The following is a 23,252-nucleotide window of genomic DNA, read 5'->3' on the forward strand; positions in this document are numbered from 1 at the left end:
AAAACTGAATCCCAGTAGTTTTCATGGTACAAAAGTTTTTAAGAGCATAGGAACCTGACTCAACTTACATACACACTTATATGCTTAAGAACGTAAACATTTTTCACACTTACAAAATATGCACAAATATGCTAAGTGAACTAAAAATATAAGCATCGAGTTCACACACAGAACTTCCTAACATTGCTGCAGCATCAGATACAAAATATATTATTACTTAACACAAAACGGTAACACTTGGATCCGCCATTCACGGTCAGCTTTTTTGTCTGTCTGAGAAGGTGATCCACGAAGTAGATGTGGGTAAAAATAAGACAAATCTATGGTTTGGGGCAGGAGTCTAACTAGGACAAAGTAACAAGGGAGGAAAACCTACATTTAATACCCTAAAGGAAAACAAATTGCATAATATTTCCCAGAGTCTGACGAAACAGAGATACAACTTTTACTTTTCCACTTCTTTCATTGTTATTTAAAAAATATATACTTGCTCTTAAGCAGAAAAAGGAAGGCTGAGTTAGGAAATCAATCTTGAAAGATGCCCCAAACTAGAACTAGTCTCTCATCTTCCAAGACCTGTTAAGTTCCTGCACCTGCACTTAACATTTTTTTAAAAAAGGAAGGAACGTCCATATATTTTACTTTCCGAGTTGGGATTTACACATCTACCTAATAAATTCGCCTTCTCCCTCAAATCTCCAGAGAAACATACACATGCATGCAGCCACAAACGATCACTGTGCATAGGTACACTGTACATACAGGTTTGTCAACACCATGACAGAGGAGACAAGCTACAATACGATAATCAGAACAAATGACTACGTCAATGAAAAATGGGTTTCTAAAGCCACCTGGACCCCCTAGTCCCCTTATTTCTACCCAGTTCCTCTTCAACCAGGAACTTTAAAGCAACAGAAAGACAAAATCGGTTGGATTAAAGGAAGAGAAGGAAAACAGAACGTGCGCTTTTCGGGGACACTGCAAAACTAGCAACGGGACTCTGCTGCGCAAAAGTGCAGTATTAAGGAACGCCAGCCCAGACCCTAGGTAAGAGTTAAGTAGCGGGTAATCGAGAAGACTAAATAAATAATAGTGGTCATTGTCATTAAGAATAAGAATAGTAATAACGATCGTCACCACGGGGTTCCGTACAGCAGGTGCGTGTGGAGCTGGCTTCTGCCCGCAGCCTCACCGACAGCCCCACACAGCTGCATAAGAAGACGAGCGGGCGTGGCGCGCGCCGCGTTCTCGGGCGGGCGGGGTCGGCTCCTCGAGGCTCCACGGGCACGCGCCCGGCCCTCCCGCCCCGCCCCCTCGCCCTCCCGCCCCCGCCCCCGCCCCCTCGCCCTCCCCGCCCGCCCCCGCCAGCCCCGCCCCCCGCCAGTGCCTGCGCATCCTGTGGGCGGGCGAGAGGGTGCGCCCCCAAAAGGCGCGTTTACGGCCTCAGGTTGCTTGAGCCTGTCTCCAGGCCTCTAGCCACAGCTTGCCAGGGGGTTTGGGTGGCCAGGACTGCATGCCTGGAACACTCCGCGACCTCCCTTGACCTCTACCTCGCTGCCTAAGAGTCCGAGGAAAAGGAGAGGGAAGAAGAAAAACCGGTTGGTTGGAGAAACGGCTGATTACCCTAAGGGAAGAATAGGGCTCCAAAGCTTCGCAAGCGTCCCTTCGGATAGTACGGAAGGAAAATTACCGGCATCAAGTTGTTAAAAATGAGCGAAGTGGTTAAGTGAGAAAAAAATCGAGCACATGTGTGCAAAGTTGTCATTTGGGGGTAAACGTCCCGTTAGCGAGCGCCAGAGCGTTCCCTTCTAGCTATCAACGGAACGGTGACGGGCCAGGCACTTTATGTTGCCCCGCAAACTTAGCTCGCAGCTTGGGTCCATCTTCTGGCTCCAGTTCTAAACAGTGCTCGTTGGGGGAGCGATCGTGGGAAATTTCATGGTATTGAAGCCCACCTTGTTTTAGATGAAGTTATAGTCCAACTATGATGGTTGAAATTTAAAACAAGTTATTATCATGGAATGAAAACAACTTATTTGTTAATGGTGAAACTTCAGAGGCTTAGATAATGGAGTTCTTTCCTTCTCCATCTTTTTGACCAAGCACTTTTCCAAATTTAAACATTTTGGAGGCAGGAAAAAAATAATCGTCATTACTACTGTTCTGGAAAATGAGTATCTACTAGCTAAAATAGCACTGACAGATTGAATTTCTTAGTAACATGGGAAATTTTAGAATGGTCTTGGATAGTTATACTTATTTTAAAATTCTGTACTAATTATGAACCTAAATTTTATCTGAATTCTTTCTAGAATTTTTTTTTAAGAGTTATATTTTTATTCTCTTTTTCTTATAGAGGATTCTGCTTGGATTCAGTAGGGAATTAGCTCAAAAAGATTTTCGTCAAGATGTAACCTAGATTCTGATGAATTATTTTTCAGCAACAATTCTTCAAACACATTAAAATTTTTTTAAATTCTCCCTTAGCCAGTAGTTAGAAGAAGAGCGCTTACTGTTTATTAAGATGCAAAAGCATCCAACACTTCTTCGAAGACCCTTACCTCCCAAACTCCCTAAGCTGCCGTTATGTAAGAAGAAAGCCCGTACAGGTATGTGTACTCATCAGATGTGTGTATTAACTTCTAGGTGCTATTCATAGAAATTTCTTCACCTGTACAGTTCAAAATTGCAATAGTTAAAAACACTCACTAATAACCATTAACTTGCAAATGTTTGTTATAAGATGGTAATATCCAATTCAATTCTATGAGTATTACTGAGCACTGTGTTAGGATATAATAGTGAAAACAGATCCTGCCTCTCTTGTCACCCACGTGAGGGTTCTGTGTGGGTTCTTACTGAGATGTGTAGCCTCAGGAGACTTCTCCTCAGCATGCACCCTGATTAATCCTGCTGCTTTTGGCATATCTTGTGCCTATTTTGTTTCTGCTGTCTCCTACTTTTGGAGTCCCTGTCTGGTGCAAATGGTTAACGTGCTTAGGTGCTGACTGAAAGATTGGAGGTTTGAGTCCACTCAGAGGCGCCTTGGATGAAAGGCCTGGTGAGCTACTTCCGAAAAATCAGCCATTGGAAACTGTCAAGGAATGAATGGTGTCCCCCCAAAATATCTGTCAGTTTGTCTAGGTTGTGATTCCCAGTATCGTATGATTATTTACCATTTTGTCATCTGATGTGATTTCCCTGTGTGTTGTAAATCCTATCACTATGATGTAGTAAAATGGATTAACGGCGGTTATATTGATGAAATCTACAAGATTAGATAGTGTCTTAAGCCAATCTCTTTTGAGATACAAAAGAGAGAAAAGCACAGAGAGACGGGGGGACCTCATACAACCAAGAAAGCAGTGCCCGGAGCAGAGTGCGTCCCTTGGACCTGAGGTTCCTGTGCTGAGATGCTCCCAGATCACGGGAAGACTGATGACAAGGACCTTCCTTCAGAGCTGACAGAGAGAAAAATTTCCCCTGGAGCGGGCGCCCTGAATTTGGACTTGTAGCCTACTAGACTGTGAGAGAATAAATTTCGCTTTGTTAAAGGTGTCCACTTGTGGTAATTCTGTTACAGCAGCACTAGATAACTAAGACAAAAACCTTATGGAGCACAGTTCTACTCTGACACACATGAGGTTGCCATGAGTCAGAATAGACTCGCCAGCAACTGGTTTTTCTTACCTTACTCCAGTTAGGAAATAGCACTGGCCAATACATTTTTGGTGTTCTGCATGTATCAGTGGGGAGGTGAGTAGGGTTGTGGTGAGATGTTATTGTCTCCTTGTGGCAGACACCCCTCTGCTCTACAAGTGGTTTTCAGCGAGCCCCCCTCACTTGGTTTGCAGTGGGGGAAATCCTCCTTCACCCACCACAGAAGGGTTGGAGCGAGGAAACACATAGCCCTTAAAGAGCTCTTTTCAGGAGAAATCCTCCCTATGAACCCAGATCAACCTCTAACCAAAAAAATCAAACCAGTTGCGCTGGCGTCGGTTCTAAGTCCTGGCAGCCCCGTGTGTCTCAGAGTTAAACTTCACACAGGGCTTTCAATGGCTGTGATCCTTCAGAAGCAGACCATTAGGCCTTTCTTCACAGGCACCTCTGGGTGGGTTCAAACCACCAACCTTTCAATTAGTAGCAAACGCTCAATTGGATCAATCTCTAGCCATCTCGTATATATGGACAACAGCTGGATGACAGGCTAAGGGTTGAAGGACTCGTTTTGGCCATCTCTTTGCAAGTTCTGCCTTGATGAATCCATTCTCTCCTCATTAGAATATAGAGATACTTGCCATTTATTGTACTCAGTTGAGACAAGAGAAAAAGTGTCATTCAGTATTCTCTCACATAGGAAAGAGAAGGCATGCTTGGTATGGTGAGGTACCTACGAATGTAGACACACTGCATTTTCTGGACTTACGAAACAAAAGAATATTCATGAAACCAGTGTCAGAATGCCAGCATGTTCAAAAGACACAATGGTCTGACATCCACAGAAGCATTGAAAACAAAGTAAATCTTCGCTCAAAAAATCAAATAAGGGAGAATAATGATGCATGATAAATAGCAAAACTGTATTGGAATCACTTTTTTGGGGAGGGAGGGACAATTTTTTTATTGTGCTTTAAGTGAAAATTTACAATTGACGTCACTGTCTCATACAAAAACTTACACACACATTGTTATGTGACTGTAGTTACTCTCCCCACAATGTGTCAGCACACTCCTTTTCTCCACCCTGTATTTCCCGTGTCCATTCAACCAGCTCCTGTCCCCTCTGCCTTCTCATCTCACCTCCAGTCAGGAGCAGGCCACATATTATCATGTGTCTACTTGAGCTAAGAAGCACACTCCTCTCCAGTATCATTTTATGTCTCATAGTCCAGTCTAATCTTTGTCTGAAGAGTTGGCTTCAGGAATGGTTTTAGTTTTGGGCTAACACAAAGTCTGGGGGCCATGGCCTCTGGGGTCCCTTAAGGCTCAGTCAGATTTTTAGTCTGGTCTTATTCCTAGAATTTGAGTGCTGCATCCATCAGGAATTCTCTGTTGGTTCCCTGTCAGGGCAGTCATTGGTGGTAGCAGGGCACCATCTAGTTCTTCCAGTCTCAGGCTGATGGAGTCTCTGGTTTATGTGCCCCTTTCTGTCTCTTCAGCTCTCATTTTCCTTGTGTCTTTGGTGTTCTTCATTCTCCTGTGCTCCAGGTAAGTGGAGATCAATTGATGCGTCTTAGATGGCTGCTTGCTAGCTTTTCAGACCCTAGATGCCACTCACCAAAGTGGGATGCAGAATGTTTTCTTAATATACGTTGTTATGCCAGTTGACCTAGGTGTCCCCTGAAACCATGGTCCCCAGAACCTCACCCCTGCTACTCCATCCCTCAAAGTGTCTGTATTTAGGAAACTTCTTAGCTTTTGGTTTAGTGCAGTTGTGCTGACTTCCCCTCTATTGTGTGTTGTCCTTCCCTTCACCTAAAACAATTGTTGTCTACTGTCTAGGTAGTGAACACCCCTCTACCGCCCTCCCCACCCTCATAACCATCAAAGAATGTTTTCTTCTGTGTTTAAACGTTTTCTTGAGTTCTTATAATAGTGGTCTCATACAACATTTGTCCTTTTGCGACTAATTTTACTCAGCATAATGCCTTCCAGATTCATCCATGTTATGAGATGTTTCATGGTGTCTTCGTTGTTCTTTATCATTGTGTAGTATTCCATTGTGTGAATATACCACAATTTGATTATCCATTCATCCATTGATGGGCACCTAGGTTGCTTCCATGTTTTTGCTATTGTAAACAGTGCTGCAATGAATATGGGTGTGCATATATCTATTCGTGTGGGGGCTCCTATTTCTCTAGGATATATTTCAAGGAGTGGAATTGCTGGGTTGTATGGTGGTTCTATTTCTAGCTTTTAAGGAAGCACCAAATTGATTTCCAAAGTGGCTGTACCATTTTACATTACCACCAGCAGTGTATAAGTGTTCCAGTCTCTCCACAACCATCCCAACATTTATTATTTTGTGTTTTTTAGATTAATGCCAGCCTTCTTGGGATGAGATGGTGTCTCATTGTAGTTTTGATTTGTATTTCTCTAAAGGCTAATGATGTGAGCATTTCCTCATGTATCTGTTAGCCACCTGAATGTCTTCTTTGTTGAAGTACCTGTTCATATCCTTTGCCCATTTTTTTAATTGGGTTATTTGTCTTTTTGTTGTTGAGGTTTTACAGTATCTTGTAGATTTTAGAGATTAGATGCTGATCGGATTTGTCGTAGCCAAAAATTTTTTCCCAGTCTTTAAGTTGTCTTTTTACTCTTTTGGTGAAGCCTTTGGATGAGCGTTAAGTGTTTGATTTTTAGGAGCTCCCAGTTATCCAGTTTCTTTTCTGGTGTTTGTGCATTGTCAGTAATGTTTTATATACTGTTTATGCCATGTATTAGGGGCCTTAGCATTATCCCTCTTTTTATTTCCGTGATCTTTATTGTTTTAGATTTTATATTTAGGTCTTTGATTCATTTTGAGTTAGTTTTTGTGCATGGTGTGAGGTATGGGTCTTGTTTAATTTTTTTTGCAGATGGATATCCAGTTATGCCAGCACCTTTTGTTAAACAGACTGTCTTTTCCCCAGTTAATGAACTTTGGGCCTTTGTCAAACATCAGCTGCTAATAAGTGGATGAATTTACATCTGGATTCTCAATTCTGTTCCATTGGTCTATGTATCTGTTGTTGTACCAGTACCAGGCTGTTTTGACTACTGTGGCAGTATAATAGGCTCTAAAATCAGGTAGCATGAGGCCTCTCACTTTGTTCTTCTTTTTCAGTGATGCTTTACTTGTCTGGGGCCTCTTCCATTTCCATATGAAGTTGGTGATTTGTTTCTCCATCTCATTAAAAAATGCCATTGGAATTTGGATTGGGACTGTATTGTATGTATAGATTGCTTTGGGTAGAATAGATATTTTCACAATGTTAAGTCTTCCTATCCATGAGTAAGGTATGTTTTTCCACTTATATAGGTCTCTTTTGGTTTCTTGCAGTAGTGTCTTGTAGTTTTCTTTGTATAGGTCTTTTACGTCTCTGGTTATATTTATTCCTAAGTATATTATCTTCTCAGGGGCTATCGTAAATGGTATTGATTTGGTGATTTTCTCTTCGACGTTCTCTTTGTTGGTATAAGGAATCCAACTGATTTTTTATGTTTATTTTGTAAAATCTCTCTTTTTTTTTAAATTATACTTTAGATGAAGGTTTACAGGGCAAATTAGTTTCTCCATTAAGCAATTAATACACATATTGTTTTGTGACATTGGTTGCCAGCCCCACGGCACGTCGACATTCTTCTTGACCTTGGGTTCTGCATTACCAGCTTTCCTATCCCCTCCTGGCTTCTCGTCCTTGTCCCTGCGCTGGTGGGCCCATTTAGTCTCATTTTACTTTATGGGCCTGTCTGATCTTTGGCTGAAGGGTGAACCTCAGGAGTGACTTCACTAGACTTCACTACTGAATTAAAAGGATGTCCAGGGCCATACTCTCAGGTTTTCTCTAGTCTCTGCCAGACCAGTAAATCTGGTCTTTTTTTTTTTTCTGAGTTGGAATTTTATCCTACATTTTTCTCCAGCTCTGACCAGGACTCTCTATTGTGATCCCTATCAGAGCAGTCAGTGGTGGTAGCTGGACACCATCTAGTTGTCCTGGACTCAGTCTGGTGGAGGCTGTGGTAGTTGTGGTCCATTAGTAGTTTGGACTAATCTTTCCCTTGTGTCTTTGGTTTTCTTCATTCTCCCTTGCTCCAGATGGGGTGAGGCCAGTGGAGTATCTTAGATGGCTGTTCACAAGCTTTTAAGACTGCAGATGCTACTTACAAAGTGGCATGTAGAACATTGAAGTCACTCTTTAACCCACGCATATCCCCAGAGTTTTAGTGAAATCTCCCTTTATTTACAACTTCTTTTTTTTTTTCCATCAATTCTCTTTCGAAGAGTAGCTCCCTGCCCTTTCGAAATATAACACAATTTAGCTTTTTTCACTTCTCCAACTGTTCGTTCAAACTTTATCCCAATTAGCTCAACAAAAGTCCTGGTCAGCTGAGTAAGTATAGACAGAAACCTCTTTAGAAGGTGAGAGAGGGCTGGGTAGGTAAAGGAAAGCTATGAATACTAAAATATTAATAGTCTTGTCCATGATACTTTGATAAATAAAATCTAATTTTGCTTTTTTTTGCCTTTTCTGGATTAGCCAAGACCGTTGAAACTGAACCACCAGAAGTAGAGGTTGCTCAAGATGAAACCACTCCAATTAAAGAAGATGCAGCTATTATTCCTGATACTTCTTCAAGAAATCAATCACAAACCCCTGTCGGTGTCCAAACCCTCTTTCTTGATCATCATATACAAGAAAAAGTGACTGTTCTAAAACCTCTTACAACACCTAAAAAATATTCTCAGGATGTTCGTTTGCAGATTCCAGATACTGCTTGTGGTTCCGTATTTTTTCCAAGTTGTCATTTGGCTTCAGCGCGAGTTTTTGGAAAAGAAACAAGTCAAGTGGAAAATTTACAAACGTCAAAGAGACAGTCATCCAAGTTAAAAAGGATTTATATTGACAAAGAACTTAAAGACATCTTAATTCTTACTTCAGATTTCTCCAAACCCTTAAGGGCCCCTTGCCCACTTGTCACTACCAAAGTCAATGTTCACATTGAGTGTCCACCAAAGAGTATGGGCTATCCTTCTGAGAGCCCTCTGATAGATTTAAGTACAGTAATGCTAAGCCCACTACCTAGTATTACATCTCCTAAACCAGAAAGACAATGGTCTGACCACTTACAAAGAAATACTCCTGCAGTATTAACTATTAGTGAATTTCCTGGTCCCATTAGCCTACCAATACCAGTTTTACCAAGAAAACCTCGAAGACAGTCCAGTATAGGTAAATAATCTGAATATGGCCTATAAAGGTGGGGGTCAAATACAGCAAAAGGGAGAGGAGGAATGCATGCAAATGGTGGCCCCTTGGGTTTGGAGCTTTTTGCCTGTACCTTTATTTAATACATGGGTAAGAGGACAATAACAGAAGTCTTGACCTTGCAGGTCTGCCAAGGCCAAACTGGCTACTCCATTAAGATGATGGTAGCGGGGAACCAGACAGTGAGTTTAAAGAAGCAGGAAAGCTAATATAAAGAAGCAGTGGGACTGAGCAATCATTCAGAAGGTGGTCTAGATGAGCTCTAGGAGCAGAATGCCAATGCTGATAGATGTCTTTGTGGGTACATTCCCATGGATACTTCCTGTTCATTAATGGATGGACAATTATAATGGAGTCATAGCACCCTCCACATGAATTTTCACAAGTATCCAAAAGTTTTCTCCATTTTTTTCTTTTTTTAGAAAATCTTGCAGCAGAAAATGAATATGTAGAAGCTGTCCCAAGGCAAAGAGCACCAAGCATACCTCAAGGTAAATGCTGAGTTTATACCACTCTTTTGAAGGCTGTATATAAGCTTATCTTTCTATAAAATTATTTGTGATTGTGTGTGTGTGTGACATCACATATGGCACAACTCATTTCCAGTTCTTTAAGCAATTTACTTACTTAGCAACTATTGTTTAAGTATTGACTATGAACTAGACTTTGTGCTGATGCTGGGAATATAAAAACAGAAGTATTCTTAATTTGGGTGGCAGACCCAACCTGTCCTCCTCCAGAAGATATACTTTTTTTTTTTTTATTAACTTTTATTGAGCTTCAAGTGAACGTTTACAAATCAAGTCAGACTGTCACATATAAGTTTATATACACCTTACTCCATACTCCCACTTGCTCTTCCCCTAATGAGTCAGCCCTTCCAGTCTCTCCTTTCGTGACAATTTTGCCAGCTTCCAACTCTCTCTATCCTCCCATCCCCTCTCCAGACAGGAGATGCCAACACAGTCTCAAGTGTCCACCTGATATAATTAGCTCACTCTTCATCAGCATCTCTCTCCTACCCACTGTCCAGTCCCTTTCATATCTGATGAGTTGTCTTCGGGAATGGTTCCTGTCCTGGGCCAACAGAAGGTCTGGGGACCATGACCGCCGGGATTCCTCTAGTCTCAGTCAGACCATTAAGTATGGTCTTTTTGTGAGAATTTGGAGTCTGCATCCCACTGATCTCCTCTTCCCTCAGGGGTTCTCTGTTGTGCTCCCTGTCAGGGCAGTCATTGGTTGTGGCCGGGCACCATCTAGTTCTTCTGGTCTCAGGATGATGTAGGTCTCTGGTTCATGTGGCCCTTTCTGTCTCTTGGGCTCTTAGTTATCGTGTGACCTTGGTGTTCTTCATTCTCCTTTGATCCAGGTGGGTTGAGACCAATTGATGCATCTTAGATGGCCGCTTGTCAGCAATTAAGACCCCAGATGCCACATTTCAAAGTGGGATGCAGAATGTTTTCATAATACAATTATTTTGCCAATTGACTTAGAAGTCCCTTTAAACCATGGTCCCCAAACCCCCGCCCTTGCTCCGCTGACCTTTGAAGCATTCAGTTTATCCCAGAAACTTCTTTGCTTTTGGTCCAGTCCAGTTGAGCTGACCTTCCATGTATTGAGTACTGTCCTTCCCTTCACCTAAAGCAGTTCTTATCTACTAATTAATCCGTAAAAAACCCTGTCCCACCCTCCCTCCCTCCCCCCCTCATAACCACAAAAGTATGTGTTCTTCTCAGTTTATACTATTTCTCAAGATCTTATAATAGTGGTCTTATACAATATTTGTCCTTTTGCCTCTGACTAATTTCGCTCAGCATAATGCCTTCCAGGTTCCTCCATATTATGAAATGTTTCACAGATTTGTCACTGTTCTTTATCGATGCGTAGTATTCCATTGTGTGAATATACCACAATTTATTTAACCATTCATCTGTTGATGGACACCTTGGTTGCTTCCAGCTTTTTGCTATTGTAAACAGAGCTGCACTAAACATGGGTGTGCATATATCTGTTTGTGTGAAGGCTCTTGTTTCTCTAGTGTATATTCCGAGGAGTGGGATTTCTGCGTTGTATGGTAGTTCTATTTCTAACTGTTTAAGATAATGCCAGATAGATTTCCAAAGTGGTTGTACCATTTTACATTCGTAGGTAGATTTCCAAACTGGTTGTACCATTTTACATTCCCGCCAGCAGTGTATAAGAGTTCCAATCTCTCTGCAGGCTCTCCAACATTTATTATTTTGTGTTTTTTGGATTAATGCCAGCCTTGTTGGAGTGAGATGGAATCTCATCGTAGTTTTAATTTGCATTTCTCTAATGGCTAATGATCGAGAGCATTTTCTCATGTATCTGTTAGCTGCCTGAATATCTTCTTTAGTGAAGTGTGTGTTCATATCCTTTGCCCACTTCTTGATTGGGTTGTTTGTCTTTTTGTGGTTGAGTTTTAACAGAATCATACAGATTTTAGAGATCAGGCGCTGGTCGGAGATGTCATAGCTGAAAATTCTTTCCCAGTCTGTAGGTGGTCTTTTTACTCTTTTGGTGAAGTCTTTAGATGAGCATAGGTGTTTGATTTTTAGGAGCTCCCAGTTATCTGGTTTCTCTTTGTCATTTTTGGTAATGTTTTGTATTCTGTTTATGCCTTGTATTAGGGCTCCTAACCTTGTCCCTATTTTTTCTTCCATGATCTTTATCGTTTTAGTCTTTATATTTAGGTCTTTGATCCACTTGGAGTTAGTTTTTGTGCGTGGTGTGAGGTATGGGTCCTGTTTCATTTTTTTGCACATGGATATCCAGTTATGCCAGCACCATTTGTTAAAAAGACTATCTTTTCCCCAATTAACTGACACTGGGCCTTTGTCAAATATCAGCTGCTCATATGTGGATGGATTTATATCTGGGTTCTCAATTCTGTTCCATTGGTCTATGTGCCTGTTGTTGTACCAGTACCAGGCTGTTCTGACTACTGTGGCTGTAAAATAGGTTCTGAAATCAGGTAGAGTGAGGCCTCCCACTTTATTCTTCTTTTTCAGTAATGCTTTGCTTATCCGAGGCTTCTTTCCCTTCCATATGAAGTTGGTGATTTGTTTCTCTATCACCTTAAAAAATGACATTGGAATTTGGATCAGAAGTGCATTGTATGTATAGATGGCTTTTGGTAGAATAGACATTTTTACTATGTTAAGTCTTCCTATCCATGAGCAAGGTATGTTTTTCCACTTAAGTATGTCCTTTTTAATTTCTTATAGTAGAGTTTTGTAGTTTTCTTTGTATAGGTCTTTTACATCCCTGGTAAGATTTATTCCTAAGTATTTTATCTTTTGGGGGGCTACTGTGAATGGTATTGATTTGGTGATTTCCTCTTCGATGTTCTTTTTGTTGCTGTAGAGGAATCCATGTGATTTTTGTATGTTTGTCTTATAACCTGAGACTCTGCCAAACTCTTCTACTAGTTTCAGTAGTTTTGTGGAGGATTCCTTAGGGTTTTCTGTGTATAAGATCATGTCATCTGCAAATAGAGGTAATTTTACTTCCTCTTTGCCAGTCCGGATGCGGTTTATTTCTTTGTCTAGCCTAATTGCTCTGGCTAGGACTTCTAGCACAATGTTGAATAAGAGCAGTGATAAAGGGCATCCTTGTCTGGTTCCCGTTCTCAAGGGAAATGCTTTCAGGCTCTCTCCATTTAGAGTGATGTTGGCTGTTGGCTTTGCATAGATGCCCTTTATTATGTTGAGGAATTTTCCTTCAATTCCTATTTTGCTGAGAGTTTTTATCATAAATGGGTGTTGGACTTTGTCAAATGCCTTTTCTGCATCAATTGTTAAGATCATGTGGTTTTTGTCTTTTGTTTTATTTATATGGTGGATTACATTAATGGTTTTTCTAATATTAAACCAGCCTTGCATACCTGGTATAAATCCCACTTGGTCGTGCTGAATTATTTTTTTGATATGTTGTTGAATTCTATTGGCTAGAATTTTGTTGAGGATTTTTGCATCTATGTTCATGAGGGATATAGGTCTGTAATTTTCTTTTTTTGTGATGTCTTTACCTGGTTTTGGTATCAGGGATATGGTGGCTTCATAGAATGAGTTGGGTAGTATTCCGTCATTTTCTATGCTTTGAAATACCTTTAGTAGTAGTGGTGTTAACTCTTCTCTGAAGGTTTGGTAGAACTCTGCAGTATAGCCATCCGGGCCAGGGCTTTTTTTTGTTGGGAGTTTTTTGATTACTGTTTCAATCTCTTTTTTTGTTATGGGTCTATTTAGTTGTTCTACTTCTGATTGTGTTAGTTTAGGTAGGTAGTGTTTTTCCAGGAATTCATCCATTTCTTCTAGGTTTGCAAATTTGTTAGAGTACAATTTTTCTTAATAATCTGGTATGATTCTTTTAATTTCAGTTGGGTCTGTTGTGATGTGGCCCTTCTCGTTTCTTATTTGGGTTATTTGTTTCCTTTCCTGTATTTCTTTAGTCAGTCTAGCCAATGGTTTATCAATTTTGTTAATTTTTTCAAAGAACTAGCTTTTGGCTTTGTTAATTCTTTCAATTGTTTTTCTGTTCTCTAATTCATTTAGTTCAGCTCTAATTTTTATTATTTGTTTTCTTCTGGTGCCTGATGGATTCTTTTGTTGCTCACTTTCTATTTGTTCAAGTTGTAGGGACAGTTCTCTGATTTTGGCTCTTTCTTCTTTTTGTATGTGTGCATTTATCGATATAAATTGGCCTCTGAGCACTGCTTTTGCTGTTTCCCAGAGGTTTTGATAGGAAGTATTTTCATTCTCGTTGCATTCTATGAATTTCCTTATTCCCTCCTTGATGTCTTCTATAACCCAGTCTTTTTTCAGGAGAGTATTGTTCATTTTCCAAGTATTTGATTTCTTTTCCCTAGTTTTTCTGTTATTGATTTCTAGTTTTATTGCCTTGTGGTCTGAGAAGATGCTTTGTAATATTTTGATGTTTTGGACCCTGCAAAGGTTTGTTTTATGACCTAATATGTGGTCTATTCTAGAGAATGTTCCATGTGAGCTAGAAAAAAAAGTATATTTTGCAGCAGTTGGGTGGAGAGTTCTGTATAAGTCAATGAGGTCGAGTTGGTTGATTGTTGTAAGTATGTCTTCTGTGTTTCTATCGAGCTTCTTACTGGATGTCCTGTCCTTCTCCGAAAGTGGTGTGTTGAAGTCTCCTACTATAATTGTGGAGCTGTCTGTCTCACTTTTCAGTTCTGTTAAGATTTGATTTATGTATCTTGCAGCCCTGTCATTGGGTGCATAAATATTTAATATGGTTATATCTTCCTGATCAATTGTCCTTTTTATCATTATGTAGTGTCCTTCTTTATCCTTTGTGGTGGATTTAAGTATAAAGTCTATTTTGTCGGAAATTAAAATTGCTAGTCCTCTTCTTTTTTGCTTATTGTTTGCTTGATATATTTTTTTCCATCCTTTGAGTTTTAGTTTGTGTCTCTAAGTCTAAGGTGTGTCTCTTGTAGGCAGCATATAGACGGATCATGTTTCTTTATCCAGTCCGAGACTCTCTGTCTCTTTATTGGTGCATTTAGTCCATTTACATTCAGCGTAATTATAGATAAGTAAGTGTTTAGTGTTGTCATTTTGATGCCTTTTTATGTGTGTTGTTGGCAATTTCATTTTTCCACTTACTTTTTTGTGCTGAGATGTTTTTCTTTGTAAATTGTGAGATCCTCATTTTCATAGTACTTGACTTTCTTTATGTTTGCTGAGTCGTTATGTTTTTCTTGGTTTTTATTTTGAGTTATGGAGTTGTTATACCTCTTTGTGGTTACCTTAATATTTGCCCCTATTTTTTTAAGTAAAAACCTAATTTGTATTCTCCTATATCGCCTTGTATCCCTCTCCATATGGCAGTTCTATGCCACCTGTATTTAGTCCCTCTTTTTGATTATTGCAATCTTTTACATACAGACTTCAGTGATTTCCTGTTTTGAGCATTTTTTTTTTTAATTAATCTTAATTTGTTTTTGTGATTTCCCTATTTGAGTTGATATCAGGATGTTCTGTTCTGTGACCTTGTGTTGTGCTGGTATCTGATATTATTGGTTTTCTGACCAATTTCCTTTAGTATTTAGAAGATATACTTTTAATAGCTTTCTATAACTCTGTTGAATTAACTTAAATATAAGTGATGTTGTTGTTGTGATTAGCCTGCTGTTGATTTGGCCCCTGACTCATGGTGACTTGTGTGTTATGGAGTAGAACTGCTCCTTAGGGTTTTCTTGGCTATATTTGTTTTTACAGAAGCCATTTGCCAGGCCTTTCTTCTGTGGAGCCAATGGTTAACAGTGAATTGCAAACTGCTTGCACCACCCAGGCTCCTTATGAGTGGTATTACCTCTTGCCATTGAATCAATTCTGACTCATAGTGACCCTATAAGACAGAGTAGAACTGCCCTATAGGGTTTCCAAGGCTGTAATCTTTATGGGAGCAGACTACCACATCTTTGTTCTGTGGAGCAGCTGGTGGATTCAAACCTCTTACCTTTTGGTTAGCAGCTGAGTGCTTATCCACTATGTGACCAGGCTTCATCCCTAAGTGATATTAGGGCGGTGTAAACAAAGTGCTTGTCCAGCTTTCACATGCATATGTAGGCTTCAGGAGAGAAGTAGAATTTGAACAGAGTCTTGAAATGAGAATAGGAATTTGCTGGAAGAATAAAAGAGGGAAAGTATTCCAGGCATAGAGAACAGCACGGACAAAGGGTCAGGTAGCTAAGTATTATATAGGTGCTCAGCAAAGCCATTTTTAATACCATAAACCATTAGGCCCTCTTAGTTTTGGAGCACAACATTGTGCACACACATGCATGCGCACACACGCACAGACACCATCACATCAAATATGTTGAAAGGCACCTGCTTCCCACATAAAACATGATTTTCTTGCTAAAAAGAATTTAAAGTGTATTTTATAACTTTATTTTAAAATTATTTGGCTCCAAGTGGTTGATATAATTTACTGTGACTTAATTGGCTGTGATTTTTCTGCAACTATCATGCATACCTGGGAATTCTCCTGAGGGAAGAAAATCTGACCTACAAATTTTCAAAAATAATGAATATTTTATAAATACTAAATTTAATAATGAAGTTAACATAACATGACAATTTTTCTAAAAATTTAACATTTATTAATTTTTAATTTCTAGTTGTATTATCATATTTTTGATCCAGGGAATTTATTTTGAAGTATCAAATATTGAAAAACTCATTGCTGTTGAGTTGATTCTGACCCATGGTGACCCTATTGGATAGAGTAGAACTACCCCATAGGGTTTCTAAGGCTGTAATCTTAGAAGCAGGCTTAGGGACCGCCGACCTTTTGGTTAGCAGCCGAGTGCTTAACCACTGCGTCACCAGGATGTCTTAAATATTTGCCCAGGTCCTTCTAAAACTTATAGCCCCTAAGTGTTATGGCAATAGTTTTCAAAGGATAAAATGACCTTACACTCAGGATCTCTGGGTGAGAATTGTGGAAGGTGAAGCTGGAGAGAGAACCCGAGGCCAGTGTGTGATGCTAATATACTAGTATCTAATGTCCCAATCTAATATATTAGTGTCTCAGTACCGTACACCACAGAAGTCTCCAGGACGGAGAGGAACATGACAAGCGTTATTTCCTATCATCAGTAGGGAAGATAGAGTAGCATACAGAGAAACTAGTAGCAGGAAACTCACCGTGAAGGCTATTGCCATTTCTAAGTATTTTGTTGTTGTTGGTAGGTGCCGTTGAGTTGGTTCTGACTCACAGCGACCCCATGCACAACAGAAGAAAACACTGCCTGGTCCTGCGCCATCCTCACAATCCTTGTTACGCTTGAGCTCATTGTTGTAGCTGCTGTGTCAGTGCACCTCACTGAGGGTCTTCCTCTTTTCCGCTGACCCTGTACTCTGCCAAGCGTGATGTCCTTCTCCAGGGACTGAACCCTCCTGACAACATGTCCAAAATATGTAAGATGCAGTCTCTCCATCCTTGCTTCTAAGGAGCATTCCGGCTGTACTTCTTCTAAGACAGATTTGTTCATTCTTTTGGCAGTCCATGGTATATTCAATATTCTTCACCAACACTGCAATTCAAAGGCGTCAATTCTTCGATCTTCCTCATTCAGTGTCCAGCTTTCACATGCATATGATGCCATTGAAAATACCATGGTTTGGGTCAGGTGCACCTTAGTGTTCAAGGTGCCATCTTTGCTCTTCACCACTTTAAAGAGGTCCTTTGCAGCAGATTTACCCAATGCAATGCGTCTTTTGATTTCTTGACTGCTGCTTCCATGGCTGTTGATTGTGGATCCAAGTAAAATGAAATCCTTGACAACTTCAGTCTTTTCTCCGTTTATCCTGATGTTGCTCATTGGTCCAGTTGTGAGGATTTTTGTTTTCTTTATGTTGAGGTGCAATCCATACTGAAGGCTGTGGTCTTTGATCTTCATTAGTAAGTGCTTCAAGTCCTCTTCACTTTCAGCAAGCAAGGTTGTGTCATCTGCATAATACAGGTTGTTAATGAGTCTTCCTCCAATCCTGATGTCCCGTTCTTCTTCATATAGTCCAGCTTCTCAGATTATTTGCTCACCATACAGATTGAATAAGTATGGTGAAAGAATACAACCCTGAAGCACACCTTTCCTGACTTTAAACCAATCAGTATCCCCTTGTTCTCTCTGAACAACTGCCTCTTGATCTATGTAAAGGTTCCTCATGAGCACAATTAAGTGGTCTGGAATTCCCATTCTTCGCAAGGTTATCCATAATTTGTTATGATCCACACAGTTGAATGCCTTTGCATAGTCAATAAAACACAGGTAAACATCCTTCTGGTATTCTCTGCTTTCAGCCAGGATCCATCTGACATCAGTAATGATATCCCTGGTTCCACATCCTCTTCTGAAACTGGCCTGAATTTCTGGCAGTTCCCTGTTGATACACTGCTGCAGCCGTTTTTGAATGATCTTCAGCAAAATTTTGCTTGTGTGTGATATTAATGATATTGTTCTATAATTTCCACATTCGGTTGGATCACCTTTCTTGGGAATAGGCATAAATATGGATCTCTTCCAGTCATTTGGCCAGGAAGCTGTCTTCCATATTTCTTGGCATAGACGAATGAGCACCTCTAGCGCTGCATCTGTTTGTTGGAACATCTCAATTGATATTCCATCAATTCCTGGAGCCTTGTTTTTCGCCAATGCCTTCAGAGCAGCTTGGACTTCTTCCTTCAGTACCATCGGTTCCTGATCATATGCCACCTCTTTAAAGGGTTGAACATCAACTAATTCTTTTTGGTATAATGACTCTGTGTATTCCTTCCATCTTCTTTTGATGCTTCCTGCATTGTTTAATATTTTCCCAATAGAATCCTTCACTATTGCAACTCGACACTTGATTTTTTTCTTCAGTTTTTTCAGCTTGAGAAACGCCAAGTGTGTTCTTCCCTTTTGGTTTTCCATCTCCAGCTTTTTGCACATGTCATTATAATGCTTTACTTTGCCTTCTCGAGCCACCCTTTGAAATCTTCTGTTCAGCTCTTTTGCTTCATCAATTCTTCCTTTTGTTTTAGCTGCTTGACGTTCGAGAGCAAGTTTCAGAGTCTCCTCTGACATCCATCTTGGTCTTTTCTTTCTTTCCTGTCTTTTCAATGACCTCTTGCTTTCTTCATGTATGATATCCTTGATGTTATTCCACAACTCATCTGGTCTTCGGTCACTAGTGTTCATTGCGTCAAATCTATTCTTCAGATGGTCTCTAAATTCAGGTGGGATGTACTCAATGTCATATTTTGGCTCTCGTGGACTTGCTCTGATTTTCTTCAGTTTCACCTTGAACTTGCATATGAGCAATTGATTGTCTGTTCCACAGTTGGCCCCTGGCCTTGTTCTGACTGATAATATTGAGCTTTTCCATCGTCTCTTTCCACAGATGTAGTCAAATTGATTTCTGTGTGTTCCATCTGGCAAGGTCCCTGTGTATAGCCGCTGTTTATGTTGGTGAAAGAAGGTATTTGCAATGAAGAAGTCGTTGGTCTTGCAAAATTCTATCATTCGATCTCTGGTATTGTTTCTGTCACCAAGGCCATATTTTCCAACTACTGATCCTTCTTCTCTGTTCCCAACTTTCGCATTCCCATCGCCAGTAATTATCAATGCATCTTGATTGCATGTTCTATCAATTTCAGACTGCAGTTGTTGATAAAAATCTTCTATTTCTTCATCTTTGGCCCTAGTGGTTGGTGCATAAATTGGAATAATAGTCATTATTAACTGGTCTTCCTTGTAGGCATATGGATATTATCCTATCACTGACAGCGTTGTACTTCAGGATAGATCTTGAAACATTCTTTTTGATGATGAATGCAACACCATTCCTCTCTGAGTTGTCATTCCCAGCATAGCAGACTATATGACTGTCTGATTCAAAATGGCCAGTACCAGTCCATTTCAGCTCACTAATGCCTTTTAATGCCTAGGATATCGATGTTTTTGTGTTCCATTTCACTTTTTATGATTTCCAATTTTCCTAGATTCATACTTCATACATCCCAGGTTCTGATTATTAATGGATGTTTGCAGCTGTTTCTTCTCATTTTGAGTTGTGCCACATCAGCAAATGAAGGCCCTGAAAGCTTTACTCCATCCACGTCATTAAGGTCGACTCTACTTTGAGGAGGCAGCTCTTCCCCAGTTATCTTTTGAGTGCCTTCCAACCTGGGTGGCTCATCTTTCAGCACTATATCAGACAATGTTCCACTGCTATTCATAAGGTTTTCACTGGCTAATGGTTTTCAGAAGTAGACTGCTGGGTCCTTCTTCCTAGTCTGTGTTAGTCTGGAAGCTCAGCTGAAACCTGTCCTCCATGGGTGGCCCTGCTTGTATCTGCTTACTGGTGGCATATCTTCCAGCATCACAGCAACACCCAAGCCCCCACAGTACAAAAAACTGACCATACATGGGAGAAGTATTTTCGTTATTATTACTAAACCTTTTATTTTGTGATCCTTGTAGATTCATTGGCAGTTGTAAGAAATAATACAGAGAGATCCTGTATACCTTTCATCGAGTTTCTCCCAGCAGTAACGTCTTGTAAAACTGTAGTGTAACATCACAACCAGGATATCAATAGTGATACAGTCAAGATACACAGCATTTCCATCATTACAGAATCTCTCGTGTTAACCTTTTATAGTCACACCCATGCCACTCCCACTCCCACGTTCTTCTTAGGACTTGGCAAGCACTGATCTGTTCTCCATTTCTATAGTTTTGTCATTTCAAAAATGTTACATACATTATAGTGTGCAACCTTTCTGGATTGGCCTTACTCCCTCCCTCCAGCATAGTTCTCAGGAGATTCATCCAGGATGTTGCTGTGTCAATAGTCTGTACCTTTGGATTGCTAAGTAGTATGTAATGGTTTGAATGTATTACAGTTTGGTTACCCAGTCACCTGTTGAAGGACATATGGATTGTTTCCACTTTGGGCCTATTAGGAATAAAGCTGCTGTAAACATATCAGGTACAGGCTTTTGTGTGAACATAAATATATTTCTCTGGGATGAATGCCCAGTTCAGTTGTCGGGTTGTGTGGTGGTTGGAAGGAGACTTGGTGGTACAGTGGTTAAATACTCACCTGTTAACTAAAAGGTTGGTGGTTGGAACCCACCAGCCGCTCCGAGGGAAAAAAAGACCTGGTGGTCTGCTTATGTAAAGATTACAGCCTTGAAAACTCTATGGGGGCAGTTCTACTCTGTCCTGTAAGGTCGCTGTGAGTCGGAATGGACTTGACAGTAATGGGTGGTAGGTTGGATGTCTAGTTTTTTTTTTTTTTAAAGAAACTGCCACATTGTTTTGCAGAGTGCTGGAGAGCATTTTACATGGCACAGTGGTTAAAGCACTTGGCTGCTAACTGAAAGATTGGTAGTTTGAACCCAGTTGGCAGTTCCATGGGAGAAAGATGTGGCAGTCTGCTTCCATAGAGATTACAGCTTTGGAAACTCTATGGAACAGTTCTACTCTGTCCTGTGGGGTCACTATAAGTTGCAATCGACTGGATAGCAATGAGTGGTTTTTGGTTTAGCAATGTATGACAGAGCCCTGGTGGTGTAGGGGTTAAGTGCTCGGCTGCTAACCAAGAGGTCAGTGATTCAAACCCACCAGCTGTTTCAAGGGAGGAAAGACCTGGCAATCTGCTTCCATAAAGATTACAGCCTAGGAAACCCCAATGGGGCACTTCAATCCTACCATACAGGGTCACTATGAGTTGGAATCGACTTGAGGGCAATGGAGGTTTTGCAGTGTATGGGCAATCTAGTTTGTCAGCATTCTCACCAGTGTTGTCACTGTTTTTTTATTTTAGCCATTTGATAGGTATGTAGAGATATCACACTGTAATTTTAATTTGTATTCCCCAATGACTAATGATGCCGAACATCTTTTCATCTGTAAATTTTCTTTGGTGAAATGGTTCTTCATGTCTTTTGCCCATGTCTAATTGAATTATTTCTTTTTTTACTGCTGAGTTTTACCTAGAATATATTAAAAACTATATGTTCCAGATACTTATATATTCTCTGTAGTTTTTTGTCAGATATGCAGTTTGCAAATATTCTCTCCCATCCTGTACATTGTCTCCCTATCCTCTTAATAGGGTTTTTTGTAAAGCAAAAATTTCCAGTTTTGATAAAGTCCACGTTACCAATTTTTCCCTTTATGAATCATGCTTTTGGTTTCACAGCTAAGAACTCTGCCTAGCCCTAAATCCTGAAGATTTTTCCTTGTGTTTTTTTCTAAAAGTTTTATAGTTTTATGTTTTACGTTAAGTCCGTGATCCATACTGGTTAATTTTTGTATAATGTCTGAGACTTAGCTCAAGTTCTTTTTTTGTTTTTTGCTTATTGATGTCCAATTGCTTCAGCACCATTTGTTGAAAAGGTTGTGTTTTCTCCATTGAATTACTTTTGAATCATTATCAAAAAGTAGTTGAGCAGGATAAAGAACAATGATGAATCTGTGAAACATCTCATAACATGGAGGAATCTGGAAGGCATTATGCTGAGTGAAATTAGTCAGTTGCAAAAGGACAAATATTCTATGAGACCACTATTATAAGAACTCAAGCATAAGTTTAAACATGGAAGAAAAAATTCTTTGATGGTTACGAGGGTGGGGAGGAAGGGAGAGGGGTATTCACTAGATAGTAGACAAGAGTTATTTTAGGTGAAGGGAAAGGGAAGGACAACACACAATAGAGGGGAAGTGAGCACAACTGGACTAAACCAAAAGCTAAGGAGTTTCCTGAATACAACCAAACACTTTGAGGGGTGGGGGTCTGGGGACCATGGTTTCAGGGGACATCTGTGTCAATTGGTATAACAAAGTGTATTAAGAAAACATTCTGCATCCCACTTTGGTGAGTGGCATTTGGGGTCTGAAAAACTAGCAAGCAGCCATCTAAGATGCATCAACTGGTCTCAGCCCACCTGGAGCAAAGGAGAATGAAGAACACCAAAGACACAAGGAAAATATGAGCCCGAGAGACAGAAAGAGCCACATAAACCAGAGACTACATTAGCCTGAAACCGGAAGAACCAGATGGTGCCCCGCTACCACCAATGACTGCCCTGACAGGGAACATAATAGAGAATCCCTGATGAAGCAGGAGAAAAGTGAGATGCAGAACTCAAATTCTAGTAAAAAGACCAGACAATGGTCTGACCGAGACTGGAGGGACCCCAGAGGTCATGGCCAATGGACTCTCTGTTAGCCCAAAACTAAAACCATTCCTAAAGCCAACTCTTCAGATAAAGACTAGACTGGATTATAAGACATAAAATAATACTGGTGAGTAGTGTGTTTCTTAGCTCAAGTAACACATGAGACTGTGTGGGCAGCCCCTGTCTGGAGGCGAGATAAGAAGGCACAGGGGGACAGGAGCTGGTTGAATAGACATGGGATATACAGGGGTGGAGAGAAAGAACGTGCTGTCACATTGTAGGGAGAGCAACTAGGGTCACATAACAATGTGTGTATAAGTTTTTGTATGAGAAAGTGACTTGAATTGTAAACTTTCACTTAAAGCACAATGAAAAAAATTAGTTGAGCATGTTTGTGTGTGCCTATTTCTGTGTTCTTTGTTCTGTTCCTTTGACACAAATCTTTCCACAAATACCACACAGTTCTGATTACTTTAGCTACATAAGTTTTGAAATCAGATAGACTAATTCCTCATACTTTATTATTCTTTTTCAAAATTG

General features: G+C 40.2%; 1 protein-coding gene across 1 annotated transcript in view; it reads left to right on the plus strand.

The window, feature by feature from the left end:
- The first annotated feature begins 1,421 nt into the window (after window positions 1–1,421).
- Window positions 1,422–23,252, plus strand: part of LRRC63 (leucine rich repeat containing 63) — a 75,629-nt gene continuing 53,798 nt past the window's right edge. Inside the window, exons 1-3 of the mRNA XM_003412668.4 lie at window positions 1,422–2,612; window positions 8,247–8,939; window positions 9,398–9,466. Coding sequence (XP_003412716.2) covers window positions 2,528–2,612; window positions 8,247–8,939; window positions 9,398–9,466 — 847 coding nt within the window. The 5' untranslated portion in view covers window positions 1,422–2,527. The remainder of the gene's footprint in view (window positions 2,613–8,246; window positions 8,940–9,397; window positions 9,467–23,252) is intronic.

The sequence above is a fragment of the Loxodonta africana genome, chromosome 17 (genome assembly GCF_030014295.1).
Source record: "Loxodonta africana isolate mLoxAfr1 chromosome 17, mLoxAfr1.hap2, whole genome shotgun sequence".
Classification (NCBI taxonomy): domain Eukaryota; kingdom Metazoa; phylum Chordata; class Mammalia; order Proboscidea; family Elephantidae; genus Loxodonta; species Loxodonta africana.